Raw genomic sequence first — 23,264 nt, forward strand, 5'->3', positions numbered from 1 at the left:
CTTGGTCTAAGATATCCTACTTCTCTGTGATTCTTTAATAGTTTTAGAGGAATTCTTTGTTCCTGGCTCTTACGTGAAATACTGGGATTTATAAGAGGAGGGGTTGTAAATAAAGTTTGTTGTATGCAATACTCTGTCAGGCTCTACATTTTATTAACTGATAATCCCAGGGACCCTCCTTGAATATACTATCCCCTTTTCATAGAAGGGAATAACTGAGGCTAGCCTAGCTATTTTCACACTTGAATCTAATTAGGGAGTGAAGACCTGCACCTACATCCGTATACAATGAAACGAGATAAATGTTTACAGTGTCAAAGCCACGATTAGGTGTAAGAGTGGCCGCGGGAAGCAAAAGCTAGCGTTTGAGGGGACCCCTGCCCTCACACTGCCATGTGCCTGTTCCTATACAGGAACTTCCTGAACGAGGCCACAGGCTCGCATCCCCGGGAGTGGAACCTCGGGGGTGTGAATCCACTCAACATTCGCGTGTGTGACGAGGCGGGGGAGGACGAGCAGGACGAGCAGGACGAGCAGGACCGTCCCCGCGGAAAGCCGCGGCGGCGGCGGCGGCGGCGGCGAGCCCCGGGTGCTCGTCATTTACGGAAGTTGGCTGGGGGAGGGGGCTCGCCCTGCGGCTGCGCCCCGCTCCCCCCCGCCCCCCCCGCTCCCCGCCCCCCAGCCTCTGCTGCCGCTAAACCTCGGAGCGCGGAGCGTGCACGCTGCGATCCCTCGGCGGCCCGGCCGCGGCTGCTGGGCATGCTCAGTGGGCAGGACCCGTTGGAGCGGCGAGTAAGGAAGCGCTGGCTCCTCCGCGGGTCTGCCGTCCCCGCTCGGGCCCCGGCCCTGGGCTTCCGTGCGCGCGGAGCCGCAGCCGCAGCCGCAGCCGCCGCCGCCTCCCCGCGGGGCCTGTCCGGCTTCCGCCGTTAACCTCGCGGCGCGGCCGGAGGAGGAGCGGGGCGGGGCGGGGCCCGCGGGCCGGCGGGCGGCCGGGCGGGCGGGCGGGAGGGCCCAGCCGGGGTGGGGGCGGGGGCGGGGCGGGGCGGGGGCGGGGTGGGTGCGGGGAGTCCCGCGGGGGTGGGGGTGGGGGTGGGGGTGGGGGTGGGGGAGGGGAGGGGGCGGGCGCGGAGTCACGGGGGTGGGGTCAGCGGCGCCGGCTCGGGGAGGCCGGCGGGGAGGGGGCCGTGGGGGCGGCTCGGCGGAACCAGCCGCGGCCGGGGAGCGGCGGCGAGGCCGGGGGCCGGGGCCAGGGCTTTCCGGGCTTCGGTGAGGCCGCCGCGGGCCCCATCTTCCGGCGCTCGCCGGAGCTCGTGCTGATTGTTGCTGCCGCCGCCACCGCCCCGGCTGCCATCTCGTCCTCCTGGGCCGCCGCCGCCGCCGCCGCCGCCTCCTGGGCCGGGCCGATCCCCTCCCCGCCGCCGCCTCCTCCTGGGCTGGGCCCGCGGTGTCTCGTCCCCTCGCGGAGCCGCTCCTGCCGCCGCCGCCGCCGCCTCCTCATTCATCCTCGTGCACCATAGGCGGCACAGGCACCAAGATGTCCAACCGAGTGGTCTGCCGGGAAGCCAGCCACGCCGGGAGCTGGTACACAGCCTCAGGTAGGGCCCCAGGCCGGCCCCGCGTGCGGAGGGAGCGCCCCCCCCTCCCCCCGGGGCATCCCGCGGGGCGGCCGGCTCGCCGCCGAGTGTGGGGCGGACGGCGCGCGCCCTCCCGGGGCCGGGCTGGATGGAGGCTGGAGGCCGGGACCCGAGCCCGCCCCCGCCCCGGCCCCGGCCCCGGCCCCCGCCCCGGCCCCGGCCCCGGCCCCCGCCTCCGCCCCAGCCCCAGCCCCAGCCCCAGCCCCGGCCCCGGCCCCGGGAGGACGGCGCGCCCGGCGCGGGGGAGGCAGGCAGGACCGGCGGCGGGGCGTCCCCGTCTCCCCTCCAAGGTGCCCGGCTGCCTGCACGGGAGCGCGGGCTCCGGACCTTCTCCGGCTCCGGGCTGGACGCGGGGTCCCCGCCTGCGAGGTCGCCTAGGAGGCGGGAGGCCCTTCTCTGGGACTCGCGGAGCCCGTCTGTGGGGGTAGGGTAGGAGGGCGGCCAGGCAGCGCTTGGGGCGGGTGGCCTCCCAGCTCTTTTGTCCGTGTTTTCATTGTTACTGTCACTCGCGAAAGGGGCAGCCGGAGATGGCATCGGCGCGCCGGCCTCCCCCCGCGGCCGCGCCAGCAGCAGCCCGGCCGCCCGCCCGCCCGAGCCGAGCGGAGCCGCAGCCCCAGCCCCAGCCCCAGCCCCAGCCCCAGCCCCAGCCGCAGCCGCAGCCCCAGCCCCAGCCCCAGCCCGAGCCCCAGCCGCAGCCCCAGCCCCAGCCCCAGCCCCAGCCCCAGCCCCAGCCCCAGCCCCAGCCTGCGAGCGGGGCCCGGGTCTCCGCCGCCCCGGCGCGCCGTCAACGCCGCCTACAAACACTCTGGAGCTCTTTTATGTAAGAAAGCCCAGGGACGTTCCCTTTAATACACAGTTGGGTTAGGGCCACTGTTTTTCCTGGGATTACTTTCACGGGTCATATTTCTGGTGAGTTAACAAAGAAAGTTCCACCGTGATTCCCCATGGTGTTCCGTGGTCTGGTACCGGCTTACGGGTAACCGGACCCAACTTCTCGTGCGGATCTCGCATTCACGCTTTCCCTCTTGCACCGAGTCGGGTTGGGGTAGGGACGTGGCTGGTGAGGCGACAAAGATCTGGAAGAAAATTCCTTTCTCTGAGTTGCTGCTACTCGGGACTCGGAAACACATGCACTTTCCCGACTCACTGGAGATTTGCGGTGTTAAGACACAAAAGAATCCTAATGCTTGGATTCGCAAAGCCTAACAGGTAGCCGGCTGTAGTTTTGTACCGAGCAAATGACATTTGGCTTTGCCTTCGTGGCCCTGGCGTACTTCACGGACACTTAATCAGTTCCCACAGCCTGAGAATGTCAGTTGAGCTTTCCTTGGTGGACACACATGGGGATGTGTCCGAGACTCTGTCCTGCTAGCCGGTGGCAGAACGGGAATGGAGAAACGGGAGTCCCTGGCTCCTGGGTTTGTCCCCCATTAAGTGCATTGCTAATATTCAATTTATCAGTGCCTAAATGGCCTTTTCTGGGTTGTAAGTCACTAAGCTGCTTTCTTCAGTGTGTTCTGAAGGGTTAGAAAGTCTCAGTTTTCACTTTCATGGCCATCTTCTGATGTATTTCTTTTGGTTTTGTTTTCTGTATCTTTCTATAAGTGTTTTAGACTTTTTGACGTAGTTTGCCTTGACATTTGGGCAAATAATTCTGGAGGAATTTTTATAGATTCTTGAATATTCTTTGGGTAGTAAAATAAGGTATATCTCACACTTTGGACTTGAAACGACTTCTTCAGTAATCTCAAATATAAGAAGAATCCTTTAATCTAGCCCCAAACATTCTCTGATTATAGCTACTTATCAGTAGTGAGTGAACACAAACTATTTTCTTCTTTTTTTGGGTATAAGTGTAATTTTATTTTATCTTTTTACAGTGTTATATTAGTTTCAGGTGTGTACAGTATAAAGATTCAACGATTCCTAAACTGAACTATTTTCTCAAACATTTGAAATGCAATCTAATTTCCTTAAATTCTCAGTAGTCAGTAATGCCACTTTGATAATGTGAATGTCATAGAGAACCTTTTTAAAAAATTTCAGAGCATGTGTGGCGTGTGTGTGTGTGTGTGTGTGTGTGTCTATATGTATGTGTGATTTTAAACTTAAGTAATGATAAGGGATGAATTTAGAGCAATGTAGTTGTAAAAGCTTATTTCATATTTTAAAAATAAGTCAAAATAGAGAAGTAAACTTTGACTTGGTCTAACAACTTACTTCACATTATCCCAGTGTACCTAGGTTGATAGCATTGACCATCGGAAAAAATTTTACTTGTGTTATTATTGTTTCCCTAGTGAACTATTTCTAAAAACTCGAGTAATAGAAGAGACAGATGTGATTGTGGTTTGTCATTCTGTCTTTTCTACAGCATTCAGATCATGTCCATAGAATTAAAGTATTCGGTTACTGTTATAAGTAAGGGTGAAATCACATTTGCATCAGTTACATAGCTAGCTCAGAAAAAAAAGTGCATGTGCATATATGTTACATATCTATACACATAAATATCTTCATTGTTATATGCTAAATCCATTGATAGAAGTATAAATTATTCTTTATTCTCAAGGAATTTACAGTTTATTTGAAGTAAGTCATAAGATGGCAAATACATTTTGGATAAATTGAGATAGGGCTTTTAGGAGTTCTGAGGATTATGGAATCACTTCAAGGTAGCATTTGAATTGTGCTTTGAAGGAATGGTACTTAGGTAGGTTTGGAGAGGAGAAGAAACTTTGAGGGAACACCACAAAATACAGAAGCAAATAATACAAGTAGATAAATTTAATAAGAATGAATGGTTCATACTGGGGTATAGTTCTTGAGCCTGGAGTATTAAATTGGTGCTAGAGTATGGATGCCTGTGAATGCTATGCATCATAGTGATTTGATTTATTCAGTAGGTAGTCAGGACCAAGGGGGAAGTTTCTGAGTAGGGAACTAATATGGGAGTAGCATTTTAGGAAAATTAATCTCCTAGGAAGGTTAATCCTCATTTCTTTACCGGTGTATAGCTGGGCTCAGCAAACTATGCCCACAGGTCAAATCCGGCCTGCGGCCCTCATCATGAGCAAGTCTACTAGCTAAGAACAGTTTTTAATTTTCAAAGGGTTTAAAAAACAAACATAAGTGCCGTTGAAACCGTCTGTGGCCCGTAAAGCCTAAAATATTATTTGGCCCTTTACAGAAAAATATGCCGACCTCTAGTGTAGGTTAGTGGTTCTCAAAGTGGGATCTCTAGACCCAGCAGCATAATGTATCTGTACTCTGTATTTTCTCCATATTTATTCTAGCTTTTATTGCATTATTTCATGCTCTTAGTATCTTCTCTCAAGACAGTTTTAACTGCCTCGTAACTAGCCTTATCCTCCTTAAGTTCATCCTCTGCATTGCTCCCTGAATAATCTATCTGACCACATAATTCCTTTGCATAAATCTCACTGACCCATCTTGCCTTTTGGAAGAGGTCTAAGTTTCTTCATGACTTGGCATCTTACTATCTCTTTGACCACTCCTTCTACCCCATCTCAGTCCTTGTTTTTACCACCCTTAAGCAACATGTAGCAGCTGTAATTGTTTCTTTAAATATATTGTGCTTTTTACTCAAGCTGTTTGCTCTGATGGAATGCATTTTGCCTGGATAATTCCTACTCTTCTTTTAAAGACTCAGTTGTTCATACCTTCATGATGGCTGTCCCAATACCTGACCTCTCTAGGTTGTTTTTGTTGATCCTTTGTAATTCTGTAATGTCCTGTGCATATCTCTGTACATTTATTTGGTTATCTGTATGTGTGGTCATCATCTTTTTTTTTTTTTCAAGATTTATTTATTTATTTTAGAGAGAGAGGGAGGGAGAGAGCATACACATGAGTTGGGGGAGGGACAGAGGGAGAGGATCTCAAGCAAACTCCCTGTTTATGACCTATGAGATTACGACCTGAGCCAAAACCAAGAGTTGGATGCTTAACTGAGCATCCTGGGTATATACCCAAAATACTGCACACAGGGGTACCTGTATGTGTTGTCTTCTGTAAGATTAGGAATTCCTTGAAGCTTGGGACAATATCTTACTAATTTTTGGTACCTTAAATACTCAGCACAGATTTTGTACATAGTAGATACTCAGTAAGTATTTGAATGAATGAGTGTTAAAGTGCTTGACATATAGTAAATATGGCAAAGGTATTGATTGTTGAAATCCTGAAGAGCAGCAGGGGTGATTAAGGACCATTGCAGTTAAATCTCTGAGGATAGTATGGGTGAAGAATATTAGTGGTGGGAAAGGATTAGAAATCCTGATTCACCAGTTGGGACCCCATTTTATCTAAGTTCTTTTTTTTTTTTTTTTTTTTTAAGATTTTATATATTTATTTGTGGAAATGGGGGAGAGAGATCACTGAGCAGAGGGGAAAGGCAGAGAGAGAAACAGACTTCCTGCTTAGCTGGGAGCCCGATGTGGGACTTGATTCCAGAACTCTAGGATCAACGACTTGAGTTGAAGGCAGACACTTAATCAACTGAGCCACCCAGATGCCCTAAGATTTTTTTTAAATTTATTTATTCATGAGACACACACACACACACACACACACACACACATACACACACACACAGGCAGAGAGGCAGAGGGAGAAGCAGGCTCCATGCAGGGAGCCAGACGTTGGACTCGATGCTGGGTCTCCAGGATCAGGCCCTGGGCTGAAGGCGGTGCTAAACCCGCTGAGCCACCCGGGCTGCCCCCGGTCTAAGAGTTTTAAAGAAGTGTGACATACATATAGAAGAGTGTATGACTAGATGAATTTTCACAAAATAAGTACATTTATGTAATCAGCACCCAACTTAAGGAACATAGAAGTACTGAAATCCCCAACCCTTACTGTGTTCCTTGTATTCTAACACTAGAAAAATTTTGCCTGTTTTCGAACTCTATATGAAGTAGAATCATAAAGTATATCTTGTTTGAGTTGCTTCTGCTCAACATTACATTTATGAGATTAACCCTTATTGTGTAGTAGTTTGTTTTTTCTCATTGCTGTTCTCTGTTGTGTGAATATACCAGAGCTTATCCATTCTACTGTTGGTAGATATTAGGTTTTGCTGCAAGGAACTCATGTATGTATGTGGACTCCATGACTAGTGTGGGTGTGGAGTCCAATGCAGGGCTTGAATTCACGACCCTGAGATCAAGAGTCAGACACTTAACCGCCTGAGCCATCCAGGTGCCCCTGCAATAAACATTTTTGTACTTTTTTCTTTCTGGCGAACACACACATATATATATGTGTGTGCGCGCACGCGTGTGTGCAGTATTTTGGGTATATACCTTAGAGTGGAATTATTAAGTCATGGTTATGATATGCTCATTTTATTAGATTATGCTAAGGTTTTGGAAAGTGGTTTTACAAATTTACACTCCTATCACCAGTGTATGAGAGTTCTAGTTTTTCTTTGTCAGCATTTATTATTGCCACTCGTTTTTTTTTTTTTTTTTTAAGATTTTATTTATTTATTCATGATAGTCACAGAGGAGAGAGAGAGAGAGAGGCAGAGACACAGGCAGAGGGAGAAGCAGGCTCCATGCACCGGGAGCCCGACGTGGGATTCGATCCCGGGTCTCCAGGATCACGCCCTGGGCCAAAGGCAGGCGCCAAACCGCTGCGCCACCCAGGGATCCCGCCACTCGTTTTATTTTTAGTTATTCTGGACTGGTGTGTGCTGATATTGCATTGTAGTTTTAATTTTCTTTTCCTGATGACTAATAAAGTTGAACACCTTTTCATATTAGGGACCCTGTGTTATTGGCCATTTGGATTTTGCTTTTGTGAAGCCTTTAAGTATTTTGCCTTTTTTTCTATTAGGCTGTTTACTTTTTTCGTATTGATGTGTAGTTTACATATTCTGGTTATAGTCTTGTTGGTTTTATGCATTGCAGATATAGTCTACTCTGTAGCTAGTTCTTTTAGGATCTTGGTGTTTTGGTGAATGAAAGTGCTTAAAGAAGTCCTGTTTATCAATTGGTTAGTCCTTTTTTGTTTCCATTTTTTTTTTCTTAACGATTTTATTTATTCATGAGAGACACAGAGAGAGGCAGAGATATAGGCAGAGGGAGAAGCAGGCTCCCCTCCCTGCAGGAGCTTGGTGTGGGACTCGATTTTGGGTTCACACCCTGAGCGGAAGGCAGACAGACCCTCAACCACTGAGCCTCCCAGGTGTCCTGGTTCTATTTTTGAAATCTTTGCCTGTGTCAGTATCTTGAAGTTCCTTTCCTGTGTTTTCTTTTAAAAACTTTGTATCTTTTTACTTTTCATATTTAGATCAATAATTCATTTGGTTGATAGCTGTATGTGTAATGGAGTTGGTACATTACATACATTTTTTTGTTGAACCAAATGTAGATACAGAAAAAGTATACAAGTCAAGTATATGCTTTGATGAATATTCACAAATTTGACATACTGTATGTAACCAGCCCTTTAGATCAAGAGATAGAACGTTTTCAGCATCCCAGAAGGATACATTACATTTTAATGTTTTTTGAAATTGGTTTATTTAAGTTAGGTATTTGTATCCAAATGTATATTTAATGTGGGGACTCCCTCCCTCCCCTGGAAAATGGTTGTTGTATTGGTGGTACATCTTATAATTATTGGTGTCTTAGAATTGAGGAAATATATCAAATTATTTCAAAGAGTATTAAGTGTTTGTATGATCTATATCTTTTTTTTTAATAAATTAATTTTTTATTGGTGTTCAATTTACCAACATACAGAATAACACCCAGTGCTCATCCCGTCAAGTGTCCCCCTCAGTGCCCGTCACCCATTCACCCCCACCCCCCGCCCTCCTCCCCTTCCACCACCCCTAGTTCGTTTCCCAGAGTTAGGAGTCTTCATGTTCTGTCTCCCTTTCTGGTATTTCCCACACATTTCTTCTCCCTTCCCTTCTATTCCCTTTCACTATTATTTATATTCCCCAAATGAATGAGAACATACACTGTTTGTCCTTCTCCGATTGACTTACTTCACTCAGCATAATACCCTCCAGTTCCATCCACGTTGAAGCAAATGGTGGGTATTTGTCATTTCTAATGGCTGAGGAATATTCCATTGTATACATAGCCCACATCTTCTTTATCCATTCATCTTTCGATGGACACCGAGGCTCCGTCCACAGTTTGGCTATCGTGGACATTGCTGCTAGAAACATCGGGGTGCAGGTGTCCCGGCGTTTCACTGCATCTGTATCTTTGGGGTAAATCCCCAACAGTGCAATTGCTGGGTCATAGGGTAGCTCTATTTTTAACTCTTTGAGGAACCTCCACACAGTTTTCCAGAGTGGCTGCACCAGTTCACATTCCCACCAACAGTGTAAGAGGGTTCCCTTTTCTCCGCATCCTCTCCAACATTTGTTGTGTCCTGCCTTGTTAATTTTCCCCATTCTCACTGGTTTGAGGTGGTATCTCATTGTGGTTTTGATTTGTATTTCCCTGATGGCAAGTGCTGTGGAGCATTTTCTCATGTGCGTGTTGGCCATGTCTATGTCTTCCTCTGTGAGATTTCTCTTCATGTCTTTTGCCCATTTCATGATTGGATTGTTTGTTTCTTTGGTGTTGAGTTTAAGAAGTTCTTTATAGATCTTGGAAACTAGCCCTTTATCTGATACGTCATTTGCAAATATTATCTCCCATTCTGTAGGTTGTCTTTTAGTTTTGTTGACTGTATCCTTTGCTGTGCAGAAGCTTCTTATCTGATGAAGTCCCAATAGTTCATTTTTGCTTTTGTTTCTTTTGCCTTCGTGGATGTATCTTGCAAGAAGTTACTGTGGCCGAGTTCAAAAAGGGTGTTGTTGCCTGTGTTCTCCTCTAGGATTTTGATGGAATCTTGTCTCACATTTAGATCTTTCATCCATTTTGAGTTTATATGATCTATATCTTAATGCAGTTTTACTTTTTGAGTTGTTTTCATTCATTTTGCTGTATTTCTAAACATTTAATAAAATGTATCAGGGTTCTGTAGTTGGAAAACCACAATTGTTTAATTTTTTGATACGTGCCTTGAGTTTTGGGTGTTGAAATACATCTTAGTGTGTGAAAAATTGAAAAACTGACCAATAAAAACATTCTTCTTTGAAGAAAAAAGATTATATAATACTTAGTTTTAAAATTCACTTTTTGGGAAAAAAAATAAAATTCACTTTTTGGGATCCCTGGGTGGCTCAGTGGTTGAGCGCCTGCCTTCGGCCCCGGGGCGTGATCCTGGAGTTGGGAATGGAGTCTCGCATTGGGCTTCCTCCATGGAGTCTGCTTCTCTCTCTGCCTGTGTCTCTGCCTCTCTCTCTCTCTGTGTCTGTCATGAATGACTAAATAAAATCTTAAAAAAAATAAAACTAACTTTTTTAGGGGTGCCTGGGTGGCTCAGTTGGTTAAGGGTCTGCCTTGGGGTTAGGTCATGATCTTAGGGTCCTGGGGTCAAGCCCCACATGGGGCTCCCTGCTCTGTGGGGAGCTTGCTTTTCCCTCTCTCTCTGCCTGCAGATCCTTCTGCTTGGGCTCTCTGTCGAATAAATAAATAAAATTCTTTAAAAAAATTACTTTTTTAGGTTACTAAATATAGTGGTCTGTATGCTGATTTTTTTCTTTGCATTTCATCCTGCTATTTTACTTGGAGAAAAGCAACACAAAGAAAGAACAAATTTAATAGGCAAACTGTTGAGATTATTGCTTGATTACCTCTGGCTCTTTCTTACTTTCCTTCATGTTTTTTCTCATATAATTTCCAAATCAAAATCATTTTCTTTCTTAGCTCCATGATGCAGTTTGTATTTATCTGTTTTTGGGTTTTTGTCCATTTGGAAGACCATGATGATAATAAAAATGTCCTTCATTAAGCTTATTACATAGGTACATTACATATATTTGAATATAAGCTGTAATCCTCAAAAGGACGCTACAAGGTTGGTATTATCTCCATTTATGGATGTGGAAACAATGAGTCAGAGAGGTTGAGTAACATGTTTAAGGTGTAGTAAGTGGAAGAGTCTGACTCCAGGGAGCCAGTCTGACTCCAGAGAGGTATGGTGAGATATGTTGTCCCAAACATTGAACCTCTCTGTTCCATTTTAGATTTTCCCCAAACTATTGACATTTAACTCACACTTGTATATGATTTATGGTTTATTTTCTTTCTTTCTTTTTTTTAAGATTTTATTTATGCATTTGACAGAGAGAGCATAAGCAGGGAGTGTGGCATGCAGAGGGAGAGGGAGAAGCAGGCTCCCTGCAGAGCAGGGAGCCCCATGTGGGGCTTGACCCCAGGACCCTAGGATCATGACCTGAGCCAAAGGCAGACGATTAACTGACTGAACCACCCTCTAAAGCATTTTCTCATACATTTTTGATTTTCACAATAAGCCTGTGATTAGGATAGATGAGGCAGGCAGGGCTTTAATCTACCCCCTCCTTGCTATTTTATTGATGAGAAACTAAGACTTGGAGGAGGCTAAATTTGCGAGTCATACTACTGGTAAACAGTGAGCTAGGATTTGAACTTAGGACTTTTGGCTGAAGGCTATTTTTTCTAATTGTAGTGGTTCTGGAGTAAGAAAGAAGTTGAATTATTTGGAATCGGTAAGCGTCTCTATAATTTTAAGTAAGTAGATTATAAAATAATAAAATTGTGACTAGAAACACTTATGAATATTGACTATTATTCATAGAATGTAAATACTGACAAAGGAATAGTGTGTGTGTGTATGTGTGTGTGTGTGTGTGTGTGTGTGTGTGTTTTAGGCTAGTCCCAGATTTAGATTTAGGCTTAGGAAAACTTTGGTTTTTTTTTTAAAGATTTTATTTATTAGAGAGAGAGAGAGAGAGAGAGAGAGCAGTAGGGGGAGGGGTAGAGAGAGAGAATCTTCAAGTAGATTCCCTGCTGAGTGCAGAGTCCAACTGAGGGCTCCATCCCACAACCCATGAGATCATTACATGAGCCTAAACCAAGAGTCGGATGTTCAACCAGCTGAGCCACACAGGTGGCCCACCATGATCTGTTTTTAAGTAGTCTATCCTCCTCCATCTTAAGCTCATTGCTTTTCTCTCTCTTTTTAATTTACTTTTTTGAAAATCTTGGAGCATTTTGTCATCTAAGATGATGCTGGTGGAGATGTGTATTGCTACATATAGCTCATGGAACATTGAAGATTCCATTTATATCATCATAATAATTATGCTTTTAGTAACCTAACTTTAATATGTTTTCATTTGGAAAAGTTTCTTTTTTTTTTTTCCTTTTCTGATCGATCTCATCATTCTCCAGTTGGATGGATATTCTGGATTTCCTTCTAATTTCTAAAAACTAAATAGATTAGGATTAAAGAACTACCTGCTGATTTTGGAAAAAACAGTGTATATTGTTTTTTCACAAGAGCAAGTAGGGAAGGGGCACAGGAAGAAGCAGACCCCTGCTGAGTGGGGAGCCTAACTTGGCTTGATCTGAGACACTGAGATATGATCTGAGCCAAAGCCAGATTCTTTTTTTTTTTTTTTTTTTTTTAAGATTTTATTTATTCATGAGAGACACAGAGAGAGAGAGAGGCAGACACAGGCAGGGGGAGAAGCTGGCTCCATGCAGGGAGCCCGATGTAGGACTCGATCCCAGGTCTCTAGGATCATACCTTGGGCTGAAGGCGGTGCTAAACCCCTGAGCCACTGGGGCTGCCCCTGAAGGCAGATTCTTAACTGACTGAGCTACCCAGGCACCATAGGCCTAGCAAAACTTGACACTTTTGGAGAGGCTTTATTTAACATTGTGATTCAATCTTGAATAAACTGAATTCTCTATGAAAGGTATTGCTCTAGGGACTAGTTTTGTAGCTGGCAATGAAACAAAAATCCCTAGAGTATATGTTCTATTTGGAGAAGAGACAATAAATAAGGTAAATAAGTAAAATATATAGTATGTTAGATATAGGAAAGTGCTGGGGAGAATTATCAAGCAAATAAAGTAGGGTTTGCTGGTGTGTAGAGAATGTTTAGGATGGGAGAGAAGTTTGCAAGTTTAAATAACATCAAAAGAGAAGACTTCATTTGAATGACATTTGAGTGAAGATTTGAAGTAGATGACAGAGCAAGCCTTGCATTCTAGATAATTTTAGGGTACAGTAAGTTCAAAGGTCTGGAGGCTAAAGCAGATGTGAAATGTTTGACGAACAGTGGGGAGGCCTTTGCAACTGGTATGAAGTGATCCTGGAACAGAGTAGTGTGATAAGACGTTAAAAGTAAATGGCTGGAGGGCGGCCCTGGTGGCTCAGCGGTTTAGCGCCACCTTCTGCCCAGGGTGTGATCCTGGAGACCCGGGATCGAGTCCCACATCGGACTGCCTGCATTGGGGCCTGCTTCTCCCTTTGCCTGTGTCTCTGCCTTTCTCTCTCTGTATCTCTCCTGAATAAATAAAATAAAATAATAAAATAAAATAAAGTAAAATAAAATAAAATAAAATAAAAAGTAAATGGCTGGTGCAGAGGCACAGAGGTGTTGTGGTCAGATAAGTCTTGAAGACGACTGTAAGGACTTTTCTTGAGTGAGACTGCTATTGGAAGGTTTCGAGCAGTTGATGACATGATCTAATTTAGATTTACTAGAATCACTTGACTGCTATTTTGAGCATTGGGGAGTGGTGAAGACAGTGGCAAGGGCAGAACTAGAGAGACCAGTTGGGAGGAAAGCAGTAGTCCAAGTGAGAGATGATAAAGGTTTGGATTGAGTAATAGCAGTGAGGTGGGTAAGAAGTGGTTGGTTATTGGTTATATTTTGAAGATAGAGCTGAAAGGATTTGTTTCCATACTTGAAAGTAGGGTGTGAGAGAAAAAAGACAGGAGTCATGGATATTTTTTTAAGGTTTATCCCTTAGCAATTGCAGTAATGGAGTTGCTACCATCTGAGGTATGGAGGACTTAAGAGAAAAAAATTGAGGGAGGCAGGTTAGTGAGTCAGTTTTGGTTTGTTAAATTTTGAGGTGCTAGCTTTATAGTTACGAGGGTACATGAACCTGGTAGTTTAGAGAAGACGCCTAGACTGGAGATGTAAAATTGGGGATTACTGGTATTTAAGGCCAAGTGTCTGGGTGAAGTCACCACAAGAATGAGAATAGCTGGAAGAAAGTTTCATGACTGAGCCTTAAAACATTTCTAACCTGAAGAGGTTGGAGTGATGAGGCAGATCACATAAGGAAGACCGATTAAGCATTTCATTAGGCAGAGAATGAGATATCCTGGGAGCCAAGTAGAGAAAATGCTTAAAGATGTCTCAGCACAGTTTATGTATTTAAAAATATTTTATTTATTTGGGAGAGAGAGTGAGCAAGAGAGAGTGAAGAGAGAGAGTGCGTGCTCAAGTAGGGTGGAGGGGCAGAGAGAGGGAGAAGCGGACTCCTCACTCAAGAGGGAGCCAGATGCAGGGCTTGATCCTAGAACCCCAGGATCAGGACCTGAGCCCAAGGCAGATGCTTAACCAACTGAGCCACCCCGGCATCCCATCAGCAGTTTATATAGATTTGTCGGGGTGTTTTTTCTTTCACATACATATTTAAGTCTGGTCTGAGCTGCTCTCGTCTTCTACCTCATTTACCATTACTAGAGCTTAACTCTTAACTAGTTGCCTAGTTTCCATTCTGTTCTTTACACAGCAGAGAGAGGGAAATCTTTAAATATGTGAATGAGATAATATCCTTTTCTCAAAACCCTCCCCTTATACTTACAAATCACATTCAAAATTTTTAGGCTTAGAAGGTCTTACGTACTCTGACCTCTGGTTAACTTTCTGATTTATCTCCTACCACTTACCCTTTAGTGTTCCAGCCATTCTGGCCCCCTTCTGTTTCCCAAATATATCAAAACTTATTCCTGCCTAAGGACTTTTGCAGGTATTATAAGATTGGCTAGTTCTGGCTGAGTAGCCTAGGAAAGGTTCTTTTTATTGGTTACCTTATTTTGCTAGTCACAGCTAGGAGAATTAGGAAGAGGTGAAAATGGGTGGGATAGTTTTTCCCAAAATGTTCTGAGAAACAGTAGTCCCTGGAGATGCCTTTGCAGAAAGGCTTTATCGTCAAATAAGTTCAGGAAATGTTGCATCTGTTTTTCTCCCTTGGGCCCAGACAAGTAACAATAGACTTGTTTTATGGCTCATTACATGGTCTGTCCTGGTGAATGTTCTGTGTTCATTTGAAAATAATGTATGTTTTCTGTAGTTGTGGGGTAGAATGCTTTCTAAATGTTAATTAGGTTAAGCTGGGTTATTATATTTAAATCATCTATATTCCTATTGATTTTCCTTATTATATATGTTAATTCCTGAGAGCAGTGTTGAAATTTCCAACCATAATTAAGGATTTGTGTATTGTTTCTTTTAGTTTTGTTGATTTGTCGTTTCATGTATTTTGAATCTATTAGTTGATGTACATATTTGGGATTGTTTTCTTGACTTGACTGTTATTACTTATATTCCTCTTTATATCTGGTAATTTTCTTGTTCTGAAGTGTTCCTTATTTTATATTAATAAAACCAGGCCAGGTTTCTCATGGTTAATGTTTGCATTTTACATGCCTTTCCATCTGATGTGTCAGGGGTCAGCAAGACTACATTCAGGTTTGATGATTTCTTAGAAGTACTCATAGAACTCAGAAAGACTATTATATACAGGTAGGGTTTATTACAGAGGAAAGATGCAGATTAATATCGAGGAAAGGAAAAGGTACATACAGTGGAGTACAGGAGAAACCTGGTGTAAGGGTCCAGTTTGTCCTCTCAGTAGAATTGCTCTGACAGTATTTCATTCTCTCATCAGTGATGAATGACAACAAGAATGAAGTCCTGCCAGCCAGGAAAGCTCACCTGGGTCTTAGTATCCAGGGTTTTTATTGATGTGTATGGGTGTGTGTGGGGGTGTCCGTCTTTGTAGGCATGGAACACTGTTGTGATTTGCCTTCACTAATCAGTCTCCAGCCCTCCTGTCTTTTGCAGAGCTCAGAGTGATACAGGTGTGGCCTAGGGTACCAGAAAAACAAAAACAGGCATTTACTATAAATTATATTGTTAGCATAAACTATCTAGCAAGGCCCTAGGTATACAAAGATACTTTTTTTTTTTTATTGTAGTCAAATATACATGGCATACAATTTTCATTCTTACCAATTTCTAAGTGTGCACTTCTATGGCATTACAAACTTTCATACAATTTGCTATTGTCCCCAACAGCCATCTCTAGAATGTTTCCCTCACTGAAAGTCTGTACCTATTAAATCCGAACTGGTCATTGACTCCTCTCCCTATCTCCTGGCAACCACCCTTCCACTTTATCTATGAATTTGCCTATCCTAAGGTGCCTCAGTTAAGTGGACTCATGTACAGTATTACTTTTTTTGTCTGGCTTATTTAGCATGTTTTCAAGGTTAATCCATGTTGTAACATGTCTCAGAATTTTATTTCCTTTTTAGGCTGAATAATATCCATTTTATGTATATATCATATTTTGTTCATTCATTCATCTGTTGATGGACAGTTGGGTTGTTTGTACTTTTTGGCTTTGTGAATAGTAATGTTATGAATGTTGGTATCTGCTTGAGTCCCTATTTTTAGTTGTTCTGGGTATATATCTAGGAGTGGAATTGCTGGGTCATATGGTAATGCCTTGATTCTTTGAGGAATTAGCAAACTGCTATCCACAGCAGTTGCACTATTCTACATTCCTTCCAGCATTGCTCAAGGGTTCTATTTCCTTCACATCCTTGCCAACACTTGTTTTTTCCTTTTTTTTTTTCGATAATAGCCATCCTAATGAGTGTGAAATTGTATCATTATGGTTTTGATTTGCATTTCTCTAATGACTAATGATTTTTTTAAAAAATATTTTTTATTTATTTGAGAGAGAGCATATGCATGTGAACAAGGGGTGGGGAGAGAGAATCTCAAGCACATTTGCTGCTGAGTGATGAGCCCTTTGAGGGGCTTGATCTTTCCACCCTGAGATCATGACCTGAGTCAAAATCAAGAGTTAGGGCAGCCCTGGTGGCGCAGTGGTTTGGCGCCGCCTGCAGCCCAGGGTGTGATCCTGGAGACCCAGGATCGAGTCCCACGACGGGCTCCTTGCATGGAACCTGCTTCTCCCTCTGCCTGTGTCTCTGCCTCTCTCTCTCTCTCTCTCTCTCTCTCTCTCTCTCTCTGTGTCTCTCATGAATAAATAAATAAAATCTTTAAAAAAAAAATCAAGAGTCAGATGCTTTACTGACTGAGCCACCCAGACACCCTGACATTACTTCTTTTTAGCACTTTATAAATATTCTATTGAATTTTGGCTTGCACAGCTTCTGAGAATTCTGTCATTTTTTTAAAAAAAATTTGTTTCTCTCAATACAATGGTTTATTCTTTTCCTGTGGTTGTGTTAAGATTTTTTTTTTTTTAACTTATTACTGTTTTCTCATCATTTATGTGCCTTTGAGTAGTCTCTGAGTTTATCTTTTTTGGGATTTGCCAAGTTTCTTGGATCCATAGGTTATAGTTTGCATCAAATTAAAAAATATTCATAATAATCATTATCACCTCAAATATTTTTTTTTACCCCTTGTTTTCTAGACTCCAGTTAAAAGTATGCTAAATAGCTTGATATTATCCTGTAGTTAATTGGGAATTATTTTTTTCCTTTTTTTTCCTCTCTGTGCTTCCCTTTGGATAATTTTTTGCTTTTGCTTTATTTTCAAGTTCACGGACTTATTTTTTATCTTGTGCAATATCTAAATTTGTTTTTCGTTCTATCAGTGACTTTTTTTTTTTAAGATGTTATTTGTATATTCATGAGAGAGATACACAGAGAGAGAGGCAGAGGGAGAAGCAGGCTTCCTGTGGGGATGCTGATGCGGGACTTAATCCCAGGACCTGGGATCACACCCTGAGCCAAAGGCAGACGCTCAACCACTGAGCCATCCGGGTGTCCCTATCAGTGGTATCTTTTAAGTATTAAAGAGTTGGGGCATCTGGGTGGCTCAGTGGTTGAGTGTCTGCCTTTGGCTTAGGTCATGATCCTGGAGTCCTGGGATTCATATTTTTTCACATTTATATTTTTTTAAAAATTAAAATATTGAAAGGCTCATTCCTGTGCCACCCTGTGTGTTTCATGTTCCCTTTCTCTTATAGGTATATGCTTTTATCAATTTCTTGAGTGTCCATTGTTTTGTTAAGCATAAAGAAGCACATATGAATGTATTATCATTACCTACACCTTTTCAGCAAGTGGTAGTATAGTGTATAATTGTTTTATACTTTTTGTACTTAACAAATTTTATAATTGAAAGTCTTTTTATGTTCTAACATGGAGAGTCATTATTCTGCTTATCACACCCCCTTTTTGATTGCTTATTCTGGTTCTTCAAAGGAAGATAGTTAAGGTGTATTCAGTAAGGTGACCCAGAGTTGAATAGCTAAATAAAATATCATTAGATCTCCAACAGTTATTTTCAAACTTTTCAAACTCAGTCCCTTTTTACTCCTCAAAATGATTGATTACCCCAAATGGCTTTTTTTAAAAATGTGAATTATATCTATCAATATCTGCCAAATTAGAAACTAAAACTGAGGAACTTTTAAAATATTTACTTCTATTTAAAAAATAATAAAAACTCATTCCATGCTTTACTATTAATAGCATTTTTAATGAAAGTAACTGTATTTTCCAAAACAAGAAAAATATGACTGGCATTTATTACATTTTTGCAAATACCTTTAATGTCTAGCTTAATAGAAAACAGCTGGAGTCTCATATCTGTTAAGTTACTGTATTCATTTTGTTGTGATGCATTGTTTAACCTGAACCATATCAAGAAATACAGATATGAAATTGGAAAAGGGCAGAGTATTTTAATGGACTTTTCAGATAATTTTGGATATCCTTTTTTGATACGTCACTAAAGCTAAAGTTGTAATTTTTAAAAATGTTTTTATTGAAATATAGTTGACATATGATGAATTATACATATTTACTATACCTGTGAGACTGTCATCATCAAGGTGATGTGCTTCTAAAGGCAGTTTTAGAAAAAAGATGAATTCCAATTTGTGCTTTTTTTTTTTAGTTATTTTTAAAGATTATTTATTTATTTATTAGAGACAGAGAGAGAGAGACAGGCAGAGGGAGAAGCAGGCTCCATGTATGGAGCCTGACATGGGACTCGATCCCAAGTCTCCAGGATCACGCCCTGGGCGGAAGGCGGCGCTAAACCGCCGGGCCACCGGGGCTGCCCGATTAATTCCAATTTGGAATTAGAAATCCTAGCAATGCAGGTTTGTTTTTATCTATCTATCTATCTATCTATCTATCTATCTATCTATCTATCTATTTATTTAAGAGAGAGGTGAGAGAGAGACCATAGAAGTGGAAGAGGTAGAGGGAGAAGGAGAGAGGCTCTCAAGCCGACTCTTCATGGAGTGCAGGGCTTGATCTCACAACCCTGAAATCACAACCTGAGCTGAAACCAAGAGTTGGGTGCTTAATCGACTGTGCCATCCAGGCACCCCAACAATGAAGTTTTTATACTATTCTTTTGTTAAGATCTGTCTATCCTCCACTTAAAGTGGATCTTTCATCCATGCAGTTATAACACCGTACATTAGCCATTTGGAAGACATTTGTTCCTTGGGTTATGCAGGTCTTGTAAATGTTTATATATTTTATCATTTATCGTTTATTTGTTTACTTATTTATTTATTTATTTTTTCATTCATCGTTTAAAAATCACATTTGTTAATACACCATTCTTATCAGAAAAGTCTATGACTTGGGAAGCTTTTAAGCCCATAATGATAGAAACAAATTTTGCAGAATTTCAGGTTTCTCAAAGCTTGAATTTATAGCCAGCAGTATATATTGACAATTGTTTTCCTTAATGTGATAGACTCACTATTGATTTTCAAGGAAATATCTGCTAAATACCCAAGATTAAGTAAGTAACCATTTTTTGTCAGTCATTCTTTCTTTTTTTTTTTTTTTTTTAATTTTTATTTATTTATGATAGGCACACAGAGAGAGCGAGAGAGGCAGAGACACAGGCAGAGGGAGAAGCAGGCTCCATGCACCGGGAGCCCGACGTGGGATTCGATCCTGGGTCTCCAGGATCGCGCCCCGGGCCAAAGGCAGGCGCCAAACCGCTGCGCCACCCAGGGATCCCTCAGTCATTCTTTCAAGAAAAATGGTATTCCATAAAAAAGTGGCTAGGTCAGCTTGCAACTCATGTTAAATTTTTCCCTTGGGAGAACCATCATGCTTCCCATTTCAGCACACAGAATACTGAAAAGTGTGTACTCAGGGGTTGAAATATAATAAAATGTGTAATATTTATAGCTGTAGCTCATCAAAGACGTTCCTAAATGAAACTGGATTTTTTTTAATTTTTATTTATTTATGATAGGCACACAGCGAGAGAGAGAGAGAGAGAGAGAGAGGCAGGCAGAGACACAGGCAGAGGGAGAAGCAGGCTCCGTGCACCGGGAGCCCGATGTGGGATTTGATCCCGGGTCTCCAGGATCGCGCCCTGGGCCAAAGGCAGGCGCTAAACTGCTGCGCCACCCAGGGATTCCTGAAACTGGATTTTTAAAAAAGTTTGTTTAGTGTGTGGTAATGAAGACTGTAATGGCTGCTATATTGTTTAGTGCTAATAAGATGCTAGCAGTTGTACCTAGTTACTTTTGAACCATCAAAGTAAATGCCAATAGAGTGAAAGAAGCAAGTAATGTTTTTCATATTATTATGAAAATGATTTTAATCTGGTGGACCTTCTGAAAGGATCTTAGGGATCCCCAGGAATCTGCAGATGTTACTCTGAGAACTGTTGGTTAATAGAAATCCTTACTTTTTCCTTGGCAGTTGTATTAACCTCTTCCCCCAATCCCACCTTTTTTTTTTTTTTTAAAGATTTCATTTATTTATTCATGAGACACACACACACACACACACACACACACACACTGAGAGAGAGAGAGAGAGAGAGAGAGGCAGAGACATAGGCAGAGGGAGAAACAGGTCCATTGCTGGGAGCCCGATGTGGGACTCGATCACAACCTGAGCCAAAGGCAGACGCTCAACCACTGAGCCACCCAGGTGTCCCTTTTAAGAACTTTTTATTTTTAGGGGATCCCTGGGTGGCTAAGCGGTTCAGCGCCTGCCTTTGGCCCAGGGCACGATCCTGGAGTCCCCGGATCGAGTCCCGCATCGGGCTCCTGGCATGGAGCCTGCTTCTATCATAAAATAAATAAATAAATAAACAAATAAATAAATAAATCTTTAGAAAAAAATGTTTTAAAAAAAAGAACTTTTTATTTCTAAACCACTATTCTTCATTCAATGTTTATTATAAACATCTTAAGGCCTGATCAGATTTTTTTTTTTTAGTTCTTTCTGCTATTTCATATAGCTTCCCATTATAATTAGAATAAAACCTAAACCATTTTACCAGCCCTACAAGAATCTTTATGATGTAGTCCTAGTCTCCTCCATCGTTCTTCACTATAATTCAGCCACATATTCCCTCTTACTGGAAATTTCTCTCCCTGAGAACTTCACAGCATTTGGGATTTCAGTTTAATTTTTACTTTCACAGAAAGGCCTCCTCTAATCCCTATCTATAGTAATTTCTCCCCTGGTCACTTCTTTATTATCTCTTCACCACAGTCAAATATAGAGACAAGTAGTACCAAGTGCAGTAATATAACACATGATACCTTATGACCCTTCCAATCTGGTCATAACTAAGTCAGGAATGGAGGTCTGAACCCAAGAAAAGCCAATTTATAGGCTGGCAAACAGCCAGTAAGATAGCCTCAGGAGTTGAAGAATTCTACACAAAACAGAAATGGAGACTCGATAAACTAAGCTGTGTCCAACTACACAGCTTTGTCCCTTCTACTTTTCAGTTTATGTTAGTCAACATCACCAATGAAGAAGTCGACCCTGAAATCATATATTTCCAAATCCCTAAAATATAAGCTGTAATGCTGAAAGTGGTAATTCATCTAAAATACTTAATCCAAAAGAATTCTTGGATGGTTATAAACAGCAAGGTTTTATCTTATTTATTTACAAATTTCCCGCCAGAAATTACTGTTATTCCCTCTTATACTGCTTTTAACAACTATTTAGAATCATACCTATTTACAAATAGAAAAATATTCTACTCTATAGGCAATTTTATAAACCAGAAATCCTAAAATGTATGTGATATTTCACTTAACCAGCAAAACAAAATTATTCACATAAAGTCCTTAATTATTAATAAATAAATGAGGCAACTGGGTGACTCATTTGGTTAAGCATCCAAATCTGGATTTCACCTCAAGTCATGATCGCAGGGTCGTGAGATCAAGCCTTGAGTCAGGCCTTATTGAGCATGGAGCCTGCTTAAGATTCTTTCTCTGTCTCTCTGATAAATAAACAAACCATTACCTTTTCTATTTAGTTTAAGATCTATACTGAATAAACAAAATAATTTTCTTCTATATATTCTCTTCACTCATTCATTCATTTTTTAATTTAATGAAATTTACAAAATTCCTATTTTATACCAAGACTGTTTCTGACACTGGGGAGACAATGATAAAAAAGGCAAGCAGGTCTATGTTCTCAGGGAGTGTATGTATTACAGAGAAGGGAGGCAGACAGTAAATAGGTGAACAACAAAATATCTTCAAATTGTGATCAATGCTACAAAACAAACGTATTTTGTAGCCACTCTGTCTAATAGAGAAGACACAGTTTAAAAAAAAAAAGGCAAGGAAGGCACCTCAAGTATCTAACAACTGAATTGAGACCTGCAGAATTAAGAGTCAAGAAAAGTCTCAGGGACAGAAACATCTAGGAAGAGGGGATAGCAAGTACAATAGCCCTGACTAAAAGACCTACCATATTAAAGGAATCAGGAAGGAAAAATAACAGTTTCACGAATCCTAGTGAACAAGGGGGAGAATGACAAAAGAAAATGTACGATAGGCATAAGCCAAATGATGTAGGCTATCCATAATAAGGACTTTAAATACAAATACAAAAGAAAATCATTGAAGCAGTAATCATTAAAGTAGTACAGTCGCATCTGATTTACATGGTTTTTTTTTTTTTTTTGATTTACATGGTTTCTGAGTCCTAAAACATACTCTTGTAAAGTAAGCATACTAAGAAATGTAATTAAACATATAATTTAAAGCTAACTTTGTCATATATTTGGCAAGTTAGTGTCAGACAAGTAAGATAACAAGTAAGATAATTTAAAGCTAACTTCATCATATATTTGGCAAGTTAGTATCAGACAAGTTAGTGTCAGACAAGTTAGTGTCAGACAAGTTAGTAGTCAGATTAATCATCTAATCATTCATAAAGCATTTAGTGAGCATTTAGTGAGCTTCTGCTGTGTGCCAGATGCTGCTTTGGGTGCTAGAAATACAAAGATGATAGCGGTAATGTCACCTTTCACTCTGAGCAGTAAATACAAAACTAGTAATGGTGATAGCATCTTCTACTCTGAGCAACCCAGTTTCCTTCCTAAAGGCTCAAAGCAGTGGTTCTCTATGTTGTGTATTAGAGTCATCTTTGGTGTATGCCGAT

General features: G+C 41.9%; 1 protein-coding gene across 2 annotated transcripts in view; it reads left to right on the top strand.

Annotated features, from left to right (window-relative positions):
• Positions 1-685: 685 nt before the first annotated feature.
• Positions 686-23,264, top strand: part of MEMO1 (mediator of cell motility 1) — a 122,079-nt gene continuing 99,500 nt past the window's right edge. Inside the window, exons 1-2 of one of the 2 annotated variants that reach the window (XM_072770609.1) lie at positions 686-792; positions 1,518-1,595. In XM_072770609.1, coding sequence (XP_072626710.1) covers positions 1,535-1,595 — 61 coding nt within the window. In that variant the 5' untranslated portion in view covers positions 686-792; positions 1,518-1,534. Of the gene's footprint in view, positions 819-1,517; positions 1,596-23,264 lie in introns of both variants that reach the window. The other variant, XM_072770610.1, reaches the window with a different exon arrangement.

Source organism: Canis lupus, chromosome 12 (assembly GCF_048164855.1).
Source record: "Canis lupus baileyi chromosome 12, mCanLup2.hap1, whole genome shotgun sequence".
Classification (NCBI taxonomy): domain Eukaryota; kingdom Metazoa; phylum Chordata; class Mammalia; order Carnivora; family Canidae; genus Canis; species Canis lupus.